Source organism: Hordeum vulgare, chromosome 1H (assembly GCF_904849725.1).
Source record: "Hordeum vulgare subsp. vulgare chromosome 1H, MorexV3_pseudomolecules_assembly, whole genome shotgun sequence".
Taxonomy (NCBI): Eukaryota; Viridiplantae; Streptophyta; class Magnoliopsida; order Poales; family Poaceae; genus Hordeum; species Hordeum vulgare.
The window spans coordinates 492,701,755-492,714,656 of record NC_058518.1 but is presented as its reverse complement, the minus strand read 5'-3'; the positions used below and the strand labels follow the sequence as shown (position 1 = coordinate 492,714,656).

The 12,902-nt window shown below is 46.5% G+C and overlaps 1 protein-coding gene across 2 annotated transcripts; it reads right to left on the bottom strand.

The window, feature by feature from the left end:
• Window positions 1-9,265: 9,265 nt before the first annotated feature.
• On the bottom strand, window positions 9,266-12,566 carry LOC123449129 (phospholipase D alpha 1-like). 2 transcript variants are annotated; one of them, XM_045126227.1, is made up of 4 exons: window positions 12,160-12,566; window positions 12,004-12,066; window positions 10,051-11,938; window positions 9,266-9,974 (listed from the first exon to the last, which is right to left on the bottom strand). In XM_045126227.1, exons 1-4 carry the CDS (start codon window positions 12,244-12,246, stop codon window positions 9,529-9,531), a joined length of 2,484 nt encoding a protein of 827 aa, XP_044982162.1. In that variant the 5' UTR covers window positions 12,247-12,566; the 3' UTR covers window positions 9,266-9,528. The 2 variants fall into 2 exon arrangements, with proteins under 2 accessions (XP_044982162.1, XP_044982171.1); XM_045126236.1 differs by having other exon boundaries at window positions 10,051-11,935.
• Between the last annotated feature and the right edge of the window lie 336 nt (window positions 12,567-12,902).

Here is a 12,902-nt window from a genome sequence, read left to right as displayed (position 1 = left end):
TCTAGATTCACCATAGCCACTTGGACAGAAGGGCTATGTTCATACGCTTCGACAAGATAATGCCGAGGCCCCCTTGGTCCTTAGGTTTTCAAATCTCAGACCATTTGACCATATGGTATTTCTCTTGTCACCCTTTCCCGCACAGAAGAATCGGGATTGGTACTTCACAATATCTTGATGAAGTGATTCATGCAAACTATAGAATCCCATCAAGTACATCAATAGGCTAGTCATAGATGAATTAATAAGCACCACTCTATCCATTTTGGAGAGCCAACGCCCTTGCCAGGATTCTACCCTATGTTGGCCCTTGGCCACCAAGGGGCGCAAGTCCTTCTCTAGTAGTGAGTGTCACACGCTGTGTTTGTACCACTTTTTCACTTCCTGTTTTACAAAATTTGGAACCAAAGAAAACTCTTGAGTGATTGAGATGATTGATTTGGTTGCAACTTGCTTGTGTGCTTAATTGTGATTTGGCTCACCAAAACAACTTTCTTTCTAAAAGCTTATACCTTTGACCCCAAACCTTTGCCCAATGATCATGCCATGTGTATAGGGCTAGAAACCATTTTTATAAAATATTATTTCAACAAAAATCCTTTTATTTATTTTTAAAGCTTCAAAACCTCTAGATCAGGATTTGCACTACAAGTCCCTAATTTAGGAGAAGTGTTTTCCCCAAAAGGTTTTCTTTTGATTCTATTATCAAAATAACTTTCCAAAACCATAAAATGATTATTTTAAAATTTATTTTACTATTTTATTTAAATGCCCTTTTCTGAGGCCAGAAATGGTATTTCATAGGAAAAACTTATATTCCTACCTTAGAAATATTTGAGAAAATTTAGGTAAACTCAGAGGACATACATTTTACATATATGTGAGTCATGTTCAAGGTAATGGGCAAAATCCCTCAAAACCATTTCTGCCTATTATGAGGTTCTGAAATATTTCCAAACGAAATATTCTCAATAAATCCCACGAAAATTCCAGCATGACTCACATGTTATCTATGATGACAATACCAAGTTTTATCTCCATCCAAGTTTGTTTGGTCCATCTATTAATTCAAAAAAAAACTTCTATCCACAACCAAGTTTGGACAACTCTACATTGACAAGTTTATCCAATTGATCCCAAACTTTGCAGGAGTGTTCAAGACCCCAAATGAGGATGGCATGCCAAGTTTTGCATTTGTGGGTGTTGACTTGATCACAGTTGTCCACATGATTGTAATTATGCACATTTGATCACACTCATAGGCCACAATTATTTATTGCATTTACTGGGTTTTGAACCATGAATCTCTTGGTTGCAAGTTTACGCGCCTAACTAGCTTATCCATCAGTCCAAACTATAGGAAAAAGCCGAACATTATACTTCAACAAAACATTCGTACACCTACTTGGAACTAAAGAGAAAAAAATTAAGTATGAATTTTACAGGATAAAAAATAGATGAATGGGCTACTCTAGATGAATTTCAAGGGGAAGCCGGCCATAGATCATAGTACCTTCTCTTTAGACGCCAATATCTCACTGTCCGACGCGAAGGGAGTTAGCCTTAATGAACAACTAAAAATGCTTTAAAAGTCTCAAGAAAAAATTGGAATTTGCTAAGCCACTCAAAAGAAGTGACCCTCGCAGCTTAAATAAGCCAAGTCCTCCTTAGTTACTTTTCATAAGTCACCTGCCTTATTTTCTGTGGCTTCTAAACTAGTTATGAGATAATTAATCTAGAAGTTCCAATAAATTTAAGGAGTTTCTTATTTATTAAGTTGTAGAGAGGTAGATTATTTTTTAAGCCGGCCAAAAGAATTGTCCCTAAAAGCGATGGAGCGAACTGCATCGATCGCTGGAGGACAACCATCCCCGCAAGCCCCTTCTATGTGCGTCTCTAAGTGTAATCCATTAGTGTACCCAAAGAGAAAACCATTTTTTGCTAGAATGAAGTCAAAAACTCTTAGAGCAACTCTAGCAGACCCTGTATAATCACGACCCGTAAACGCGTTTTACATTTCGACGAAGTGGGGTTTTGCGGAACAAAATATTGCGTTGCAGAACAAAGCCCGCATAATGAAACTGCATAATATGAAAAATAAACATTCGCGGGCGAAATTGGAACCACAACCATGATCATAAAAACTACATTCAGTACTAGAGGGGGCATCACCTACTGGAGCTCATCGGAGCTCACCACAGCTACTAGCTATCCTACCGCACTACGCAAAATTGAGCTCACCGAAGTCGAGCTCGTGCAGTAGTAGATATCCTACATTCAGTCGCCGTCCTCGTCGGAGCAGAGCTCGACGTAGATGCGCTTCTGCGCAGTTGCTTCGCGGCGCCACTCCTCCACCTTGTGGCCGAAGGCGATGGCCGACGCGACACCCTGCTCGTAGAGCACGGTGTCGATCTCCTCCTCCCTCCGGCGGCGCTGCTCGTCCTCTTCCATCTCTCGTGCACTCCGCGTCAGCAGCACGGGCAGAAGGCTATCCGCCTCCACCGGAGGGAGGAAATCCTCCGGTCCGGCGACGGCCCCGGCACATCGCTCCGGCACCGCCTCGGCCTCCGGCTCCATCTTCACCGACGGGAGCTCTTCGAGCTCCCTCTTCACCGGTGGGAGGGAGGAGGACGAGCGCGAGCTCGACGCCTCGAATGAGCTGCCGGAGAAGAGGCGGCTGCGCGCTCGGTCGTACTCCTCTGTCTCGTGACGGAGGAGCGACGTCGGCGGCGTCAGGCCCCACTGCGTGTACCAGCGGGCGGCGCGCTTATGGGCGGCGGCGTCATGCCCCACTGCGTGTACCAGCGGGCGGCGCGCTTACGGGCGGCGTCGGATCAGACGCAACGAGCCCTCTCGGGGTCGTCGTTCCTACGGCTACCGAAGCTGGCCATCAAGGGCGTTGGAATGGAGCGGCTACGCGGCGGCGGATTGGAGGCGCCGACGGTGAGGTGGGGGGACTTTTTGCGGCGGCGGAGGGATAGGGTTTCGACCCGCATCCAGCGGTTGAACCCGCAGTTATACCGGTCGAGCGGTCGCGTTTACGGGCCACCGTAAAAGTTTTACGGGCCGGGCCACGTTTGCAGTGTCTGCTCTGGCAGGAAAAACAACCCAAACCCGTATAGTCGCCGGATTTTTTGCGGGTCGACCGTTTTGCGGGGTCTGCTAGAGTTGCTCTTAGAACCGGTAATTTCTTTTACCTCGTTTCAAAAAGTTAAAAATAGCACAATGTCATGATGGTTGTCATGTTCAAAATGATCAGGTATTGTACCCCCCACCACCTATAAAAGAACTTTGCATAACCAAATCTCTAGGATTTCATATATAACACACAGCTAGCCTACAAAAAGGAAAAAATGCCATCAAAATACAAAATCATACATGACAGATTTGAGTTGAAAAAATAAAAAGCGTAAAAAATCCACGTGAGAAATGATTCAGATATTGATAATGTTAAAGATCAAAATATAATAAAAATGCCATGACATAAAAATAAAGATGGCATGATCCAAATATTAAAATTGGCATGGTTCTGTATTTTTCTTTGTCACGACTAAAAATGCCATGATCCAAACAATAAAACCGCCATGCTATTAATAATAAAATTCATTGCTCTTAAAAAATGCCATGATCTAAAAAAATAAAAATGCCACCATTTTAATAATATTAAAATGTACTAGATAAATAAAAATGCTCTGCTAGCCACACTAAAACTCCATTGAAAAATAAGATTCATGCAGAACAACTCCGTATGTAGTTACCTCGACGGGGCATGATGGAGCTGAATCCACATCCAGCCACTTGACAAAATTATGTGTCCCACCGAACACATTGTAGTCAATAGCATGCTTGGTCATCAACTAAAAAATCAGCGAAAAAACTAATATCAAAATAACGTTTTTTTGACAAGATATCAAAATAACGTTGAGAACAGACATGGGCCGCACAAAGATAGTTACCATGTGAAGACTGAAGTACTTAGATTGTGCGTATTTTCCGTATTAACTATTCAGAATACGTGTTTGCATGCTCGTGATAAAATAGAACTGACATGTGTGGAAACAACCATATTTGTCATGTGTTTATAGTTTACTAGCAAAAGAGCCCATGCGTTGTAACGGGAGAAAGAAATACCACACGGCACACGCTCTTAATTTATAAAAAATGTCTATAATTTAAGAATTTATAGTTACGATACAAATAAAGATGGTCTTATCCTACAAAAATGCAGTTTAAAATTTCACAGGTCTTCTATTTTAACACGGCTTGCATGTAGATTTAATACGTATAAAGAATCAGTCAAGTGACCTTCAGTTTCATCTCTAATCCTGATTTTGTTGACGTGTTCATTCCCAACCCGGATGAGTACCGGTATGAAAGAAAGACGAATAATGACTTATTTATTAAGACTGCACCCTAGATAGTATTTTTATTAAACGTTTAACAGATAAAATAATATCATATTTAAATTCTACATATTTTTCTAATCAAATTTCATGTATAATATGTTAAATTTGGAGTTACGGTTTAAAATATATGAGTATTTAAAAAAATATTTAATATATATTACGAGTTTAATGTCATAAACAGTAAGGCTTTTTTGTAAAATCACCTCGGTGGGTTTTCCGACGGAAGCGATAGCCTCTTTATTATTAGGTAAAGATTTGCAGATTGAAAGCAGTAAGGTGGACATATGCAAAAAAGCACCGAGATAGTTAATACTAAGATTGAAAAAAATTACTGCCATGTAAAGTATACTACATTTGCCATGTGGGAAGCAACATAATTGCCATGTTGTTCAGGCTATATTCCCCCTTTGGAAAAGCATACTATAAATGTATAAAAACGACTTTGTTTTTTATTCTTTTTAACAATGAACTTCCAAATTGCCATGCAAGAAGTAAGCTATCACTAACCTACAGTTTGCCATACTTCGTTTCACATATCCTGTCCGCAACAAGCACAACCTTAACAGCATCGTAAGTCCAAGCAGAGACAACAAACTTATATGGAGGAGGTGGACCTCCTATCACATCGAGATTGATGGTAGATAAATCAAGATTGTCAACATACATGAGCTGATAAACACAAAAAATGGAAAAAAGTTAAGAAAAACACATGAGAATTCAATATTGTGTAAAAAAATTTTAAGGAAAAATGAAAAACTTATTGTGAATGCCATGTGATTGGCAATGCATTCTCACATGTGTGCACTGAACACAAAGATTTGCCATATATATGGTGATATGTATGCCATGTATTACATATTAAATCCGTGCATATGGGCAATGAAAATGGCAAACCAAAAATGCAAATTCAAAGGAAAAGTATGTATCAAGTGGATTTGAATGTAATTGCCATGTAGTATCAACTAGAGATACCAAGCATCAACAACTATACTTGCCATACAAAATGAACTAGAGTTATCATTGTATGATAGGTTGAGTGGCCATGCAAAGTAAACTAGAGTTGCCATGGAGAGTCAACCAAAGTTGCCATGGGTGTACAACTATAGTTGCCATGGGTGTACAACTATAGTTGCCATGTGTGCACAACTAAGGTTGCCACAGCTGAAAAACTATAATTGCCATACATGATCAAATAAAGTTGCCACTTATTTTGCTTCCTAAAAGGCGTCCCAATAAACCATAATTCAAGCTTGAATGACCTAGATTATTGGGTTCTCTGTATTATCAATGAGTAACGAATGAACCATGTTAAAAGCATTTTCGAATACATTTATCATTAGGTGTAGGCGGGAGCCCTTCTGGTACATCTTGGTTGAAAATGCCTCTTGCAGGAAGTCAGCAATGAATTTGCACCAATTCATGTTTTTTACATCCTTCAGATTTGCTTGCACGAGTTTCTAAAACGGACACACATGCACAGTTAAAAATCTTCAACTGCGAGAGACATGCTAGTACATAATAGCAAAATAGAAGATGGGAAAAAAGAATAGATAAAGAACATTCACCAGGACAGGGAAGCACTTGTTGCTTCGATGTAGTGGCGTGGTAGGCACAAACACAGACGAGATCAAGTACATTAGCAACTTCATCTTAAATATCTCGCAAGGGTTTTCATCTCCCCAACGAAGTTGCAAGCACCATCGTGTTAGGCATGCCCGTCTGGCCAGGAAACAACCGGGGGAACAATACTTCTTTAATATCATTTTCACCTCATAAGGAACTTTTAATTCCCCACGAGGGACACGTGATGTGTAGAAAACAGACTCCACGTCCCGGAATGACAAATTCTCTGGACGCGGGGTCATAGATCTTCCCAAGCCAATCACAGACAGGGTTCGCCATATTTGTGCACATGACATCCATCAGATCCTGCATCCGCATCTCGTTGGCAACTTTCTTCTAGTCTTCACTAAAATCCTTGGTCAATATAGTCAGTCGTTCTTGCGAAGCCCTATTGCGCGGCGCAATTTCTTCTGCAAAAAACAGAAACACGTTCATTTTTGCCATGTTCAATATGCTAAAAAATAACACAAAAAATGAATGAAATCTCTACAACACAATGAAACATGGGGAAAAAAGAACCTCGACACCGTCTTTCCTGGGACCAGCCGCACTATTCCGAGGCGGTGGCTACATGAAGTCGTTGTCATCGTCTTGCTGGTGGTCGCGAACCGTGATGCTATTGTAAGAGCAACTACACATGAGTATAAAAGAAATCGAAGTGAAAAAGTGCATGTGGAAGCATGGAGTAGCAAGGCAAGTGATAATGTCAACGGCAAAGCAAAACTACCATGTTTATTGGACATACAGGCGGCAAATAATATACTAGATAACAGGTGGAGTTGTCACCTACAAACTAAAATAGAGCAGACAAATTGCCTTGTAACATTTGAAAGTGGAGTTGCCATATGCTCGTAAGCACAACATGCATCTGCCAAAGAAACACTAGAAAAAAAGATGTGGCAAATAATATCTTGGGGTAAAGAGATAGTTGTCATCTGCATAAAAGCATAGTAGGCAAATACCCATGTATCAGTGTAGAAATATGACAACTAAAAGTTTGGGTTAAACAGATAGTTGCCATCTACAAACTAAACCGCGTGGCAAATTATAGGTAAGCTAGTAGATTCAAGTTGCCATGTTTGCACATAACAACATCGCAAATAAGTGAGTTTCATTAAACAACCAATTGCCATTAACCTACAAACAGGCAAATTGCCAAAAGCAAGGCAAATAATATACTGGATAACAGAGGGAGTTGCCACCTGCAAACTAAAATAGAACAAACAAATTGCCATATAACACTCGAAATGCATGTCAAATAATATCTTAGGGCAAAGTGAGAGTTGCCATATGCACCTAAGCACAATAGGCATCTGCCAAAAGAAACATATGACCATATATGCGACACGTGTGGGCATTATCGCGACCCATTGTTGCCAAAAGAAATACTATAAAAAAGACATGGCAAATAATGTCTTGGGGTATAGAGACAGTTGCCATCTACTTGAAAGCACGGTAGGCAATTTCCATTGTATCACTTCAGAAACATGGCAACTGACAGATTTGGTTAAAAAGACAGTTGTCATCTACTAACTAAACAGTGTGGCAGATTGTATGTAAGCTAGTAGATTCAAGTTGCCCTGTTTGCACAAAACAACATGGCAACTAAGTGAGTTTCATGAAACAACCAATTGCCATTATCCTACAAACAAAATGCACATTCCACATGGCAATGTAAATCTAGGATTCTTGCCATAATCTCAGGCCCGGATTTCATTCAAAACACCACCCCTAAAAACAGCGAACCACTGCCTACTAGACCATCAAACCAAGAAAAGTCGACAAATCGCTGCAAATCGGACTTGAAGACCTGTAATATCTGAAAAAAAATAATGAATCGACGCGGAACAGGCGAGCCTCGCCGGCGTAACTTCCACCGCCGCGACAATGAAACTTACTATTGTTGCCCTAATGGAACACTGGCGACTCCCTGCCGACGGGGAGCACTCAAGCGCTCCGTAATCCACTTGAATATAAATAGATTCCAAGCATAGGAAACAGGCGAGCGAAGGCAGATTGAGACCAATTTGAAGCATTGTTACCTATTTATGGTGAAGGCTTCTGCGACGATGCTCACGTTGCCTGAGCTCCAGCGACGGCCACAAGTCCCCGCGAAACTTCCACAGCCGTGTCTCTTCTGCTAAGTCGTGCAGATGCCTATCCTCTGTCTAGGACATGCTCTTGCTCTCAAATAGGGGAGTTGAGTGGGGGAATGTGAAGAGGAGATGAGCGGGATGGGGGGAACTGCAACGTGGTGCGGGGAAGAGGAGAGGGGGAGGGGAGGAAGAGGAGTTGTGCGGGGCGTGTGGGCGAGACAACATATCTACCGCACGCCGGGCTGGCAACCGCACCTTTGTGTGCGCAAAACGGACGTCCGGACGAACCGTGTAACACTCACACATCAAACGATATCTACGAAGCACACAAAAATCATCAGACTTTTCAAGGTTCGTGCAGAACTGAATGGACGTAGATCGACGCGTGTGGACCAGTTACAAATCTGCCACACCTATGTGCGTTATCATTTGGCTAAATAATTTACTGGCCAATATTAGTCATGATGGGATCAAAGGCAATGCTATTTGATAAGAGTACGATGCGATTACAATGATTTCTATAATTGCCTCTAGTTATTTGATAAGAGTACGATGCAATTACAATGATTTCTATAATTGCCTCTAGGGCACACAAACAGCGAGAGATCGAGTTGAACCTTCATTAAGATTTTACTCACATGTACAAACAATCCTGCTATTTACTCCCTCCGTTGCTAAATATAAGTTTTTTTAAAAATTCTATTAGAGGATTACATATAGATGTATATAAACATATTTTAGAGTGTATATTCATTCATTTTGTTTCGTATGTAGTCATCTAGTGAAATCTCTTAATTTTTTGTTACGGTGCTATGGCGGGCTTCGCCGGCCTGAACCATTTCATTAATAAAATCAGTACAATTACATAGGAAAGGGGGCTGGAGGTAGGGAGAGGGTATAAAGTATTTAGGTTACAATCTCTTCGAAAGGTGAAACAACATGGTCCATCAATCCCGAAGCAGGAGCATGGGCTGCTCCTTTGAGCATCTGTTAGACCAGAGCATGATATCGTCCGCTGCAGAACGGCAATGACGTGGATAGGTTGCAGTTCCCCATAAAGACTTTTGCATTTCTTTTCTTTTTTTCCATATATTTCATAAGATAGCAATGATTATTGTGGAACGAGTCTTGCTAGCATGATGAAAATCTCTTAAATGACTTATACTCTCTGTACCATAATATTTATTGTTGGGGAAAGCTAATCTAGTTCTCTCCAACAACAAGTATTTAGGAACGGAGGGAGTATTTAGGAACGGTGGGAGTACAACACTAGCACAGTCCCAATTCTTATGTCCATCCATCCTCCACACGATGAATTTACAATAGACAACCCAACTCCATGCACGATGAACTGCGCGTCAATCTCAACTAGTCGTCATCGTATCGTACATATAAACTCGTCTTCACGTTGTGAGGATCGAGGGGAGTTTGGTGGACTTGCTGCCGAGCACCCTCGCCTGGGTGTCGGGGAAGAAGGCCGTCTTCTCCAGCAGCTCTCCGCCGTCGCTCACGCCGATGGGGTAAGCCAGGAGGTGACCCGGCAGGTCACCCTGGGGCGCCTCGCTCGCGAACATGTCCCAGTTCTGCTCCGCCGCCTGGTTCACCCTGCGCACGCACGCCAGGCTCGACGGCTTGAGGAGGTCGTCCGCGCCGACGGCCGCCGCCGCGTGGCCCAGGTGCTCGTGCCACAGGGCAAGTCGTAATCCATGCACCTGCCCCCTCGCCGGCCGGCTGCTGGACGCCAGGTAGTTCGGCTGGTACGCGCCCATCGCGATCTCCGAGTCGAGGCCGCCGTCCATGGAGCGCTGATTGATGTTCGCCGACCCCACGATGATGTACTCGTCGTCGACTGCAAATAAAATGTCAGCGAAGACATAACATGCATGCATGCACCAGCGATTTCGTTTCACCCTTTGTCACCTTACCTATCATGGTCTTGGAGTGGACGTAGATCATGAAACGCCTGGACTGCTGTGCCCTGCTGTAAGTGCTCGCCCGGGCTGCCGGGCGCTTCTTCGGCGGCACGTACTCGCCGGGGCTGGGCGCCTCCCTGTTGCCGAGGCAGAAGAAGGTGAGGTAGTCCTTGGGGCTGGCCTGGATGCCCTTGGCCTGAATCGCTAGCGCCACGTCCTTGTACATCATCTCCATGGTCCGGCGCTGCCAGTCCAGGATGGCCTGCACGGGGCCGCTCTCTGGCACGCCCTCGGGCCACATGGGCACCACCACGTACACCGCGAACCGCTCGCCGGCCTCGATCTTGCTCACGATCTTGAGCGACAGCTCCTTGGGGATGATGTGCAGCGCGTTGATGTCCTCCACGGTGACGCCGTCGTCGCGCCGCCAGGCGTAGGAGCTCCCCAGGAAGTACTGGTTCTCGATGTAGATGAAGTCCCGGGCGCGGCGGATGGCGTGGATGTAGGCGTCTTGGATGCTGCGCTCGATGACGTGGTCCTTGCCCGTCTCGAGGCCGATCATCGCCGCCTCCTCGGGCCTCTCCGGGAACCCCGCCGCCGCGCCGCTGTCGATGGACCGGAACACCTGGGCGTTCCACGACTCGGCGTCCAGGACAGCCTCGCGCGCCGCACAGCTCCTGTCGATGGTGACGAGGTAGTTGTCGCCGTCGCCCTGCTTCCGCCACCGCTGCTCGAAGTTGTCGAGCACGTCCCACGCGGCGGGGCCCTCGACGCGGCAGTGGATGTCGTGCCACGGCTCCCTCGGCCCGCCCTTGTTGATGGACGCTCCGGGGAAGTTGGGCTGGTGGAAGTCGTTGCGGTGCGTGGTGTCGAGCGTGCGGAACAGAGGGTGTTCCTGCGTGTCGTACCTCCCGTCGCAGAGGTCGATGCCGCCCAGGAAGCTCACGAGGCCCGGCGACCCGCTGGCTTCGGCATTGCCGCTGCCGTCGACGACCACCGTCTTCTGGTGGTGGGTGAACATGGTCGCCGTCTTCACGTCCTGCACGTAGCTCCTGCCCTCGTCGGGATTCCGGGGGCACAGGATGCACCGCACGCCCGTGTGACGGAAGTACTTGGCCGTGTCCTCGTCGTGCGTGTTCATCAGACCGTCGCGCCGGAATGGGCCGAGACCCAGCGACGTCCGGTCGTCCCACACCAGCATCAGCACGCTGACGCCTTCGGCCGCCTTTCTCTTGAGCAGCTCGCCCAGCGTTCCCGACGACGGCTTACGCGGGTCGCGCACCAGCGCGACGTCGGTGTTGACGGACCACCCGGCGATGTACACCATCCTCCGGGCGTTGCTGATCGCCTCGAACACGTCCTCCCAGCACCGGCGCGGCTCGTACAGCTTCTCTCCGGCGAGCTGAATCCGCAGCCGCTTTGCGAAGGCGTCAGAGATGTGGGCGTCTTGGTACAGCCTGACCCGGCAGCCACGACGCTGGCCGAAGAAGGTGCGCGGCACGCCCATGTAGCGCGGGGAGCCGATGCCGGCGCCCCAGCGGAACCCCGCCTGGTCGGCGGCGACGTCTGTGAAGCGGAGCTGGACGTGTATCTTGGCCCCGCCGTCGAGCGGGCGGCGCTTGTCATCGCAGATGGGCAGCCACTGGTCCACCAGCTGGCCCGCGAGCACGGCGCCATCGGTGGGGAGGTAGGCGCGGCCGATGGTGGTGGCGCCGACGGGTTTGTTGGCCTTGACGGTGAAGATGATGTGGCTGGCGTCGTGGGCGCAGTAGATGTGGAACGCCTCGTTCCACACTGGTGTGCTGCTCGGGTCCAGCGTCCGCGTCCGGCCGACGCGCGCCTTGTCGATGTCCACCGTCGCGTAAAGCCTGCCCCCCGTGCCGCCGATATCAACGTGCTGCTGCTTTCTCTACGTGGTTAGTCCGGCTCGATTATTTAGGTTTGTGATGAAAAAGAGATTCTAACCTGGCGATTGTTGCGGAATGACAGTTTATTCATGCATGAGAAGAATCTCCTCTTGCCAACATTCTGCTTACATGCATTTGCACATATGTTTTGGTTACTGCATAAATTTATAGTGAAATTGCTGGAAGCATGGTTAATTGGAAGCCATGGCCATACCTTGGGAGTGGGTCTGAGCTCGCCGTTGGACAGGTCGGCCTCAAGAATCTTGGCGTCAATCATCCCGTGCAGAAGCATCTGTGCCATGGCGGCGCCTCTTCTTCTTCCTCCTCGTCTTTTTCTTGTGCTCCACGGTCGGCCTTGGACTTGGATTGTCCAAACCCAACATATATAATAGTACTAATCTACCATCAAAGCACAACTCCAGAGCCACAAGGATTATCCCATGGGGGAATAGGTGCTGTGGGTCAGCTTAACTTCCTTTCTTTTTCCTCCATTCCCTTCCTTCCTCGAGGAACAGCTCACAAGACATCTCGACAAGGCTACTCAAAGGTGCTACCGATCGAGTCGAGGCAAGGGATCTTGCAACAGCACAAGAAAAGCAAGGGAAGGTTCTTAATTGTTTTGCTTTAGGAAATCGTTTAACATTGACCGGCTGATCCAACAGCTTCGTAAACCCCCTCTCTCGATTGACGTGTGTCCCACGTGGGCTCGGTCGCGCGCACGCCGTTCAAACCTTATCCCTTTCTTTCTTTTCCTTCGTCATTACCTATCCATCTGCATCGCTCTTCTTCCTCTATCTCAGAACTGTTAGCAAGCCAACCATCCATCTGTGCGTATGGAGACGTCGGCGACGCTGCCTGACTGCACCTTACTGCAATTTCTCACCGCCTGCCCGCGACTTGCTTCAAGCTCTCGTCGCCCGGCCACGTGCTGCCGTTGCTGCAAGCTCCTGTGGCGCC

What these genes read in the sequence shown, in the direction of transcription:
- LOC123449129 (XM_045126227.1), bottom strand. Translation starts at nt 12,246, where the DNA reads ATGGCACAGATGCTTCTGCACGGGATGATTGACGCCAAGATTCTTGAG. An exon ending in CATTCCGCAACAATCGCCAG is followed by an intron (nt 11,939 to 12,003) that starts GTTAGAATCTCT and finishes TAGAGAAAGCAG; the next exon opens with CAGCACGTTGATATCGGCGG. An exon ending in CCACTCCAAGACCATGATAG is followed by an intron (nt 9,975 to 10,050) that starts GTAAGGTGACAA and finishes TTTTATTTGCAG; the next exon opens with TCGACGACGAGTACATCATC.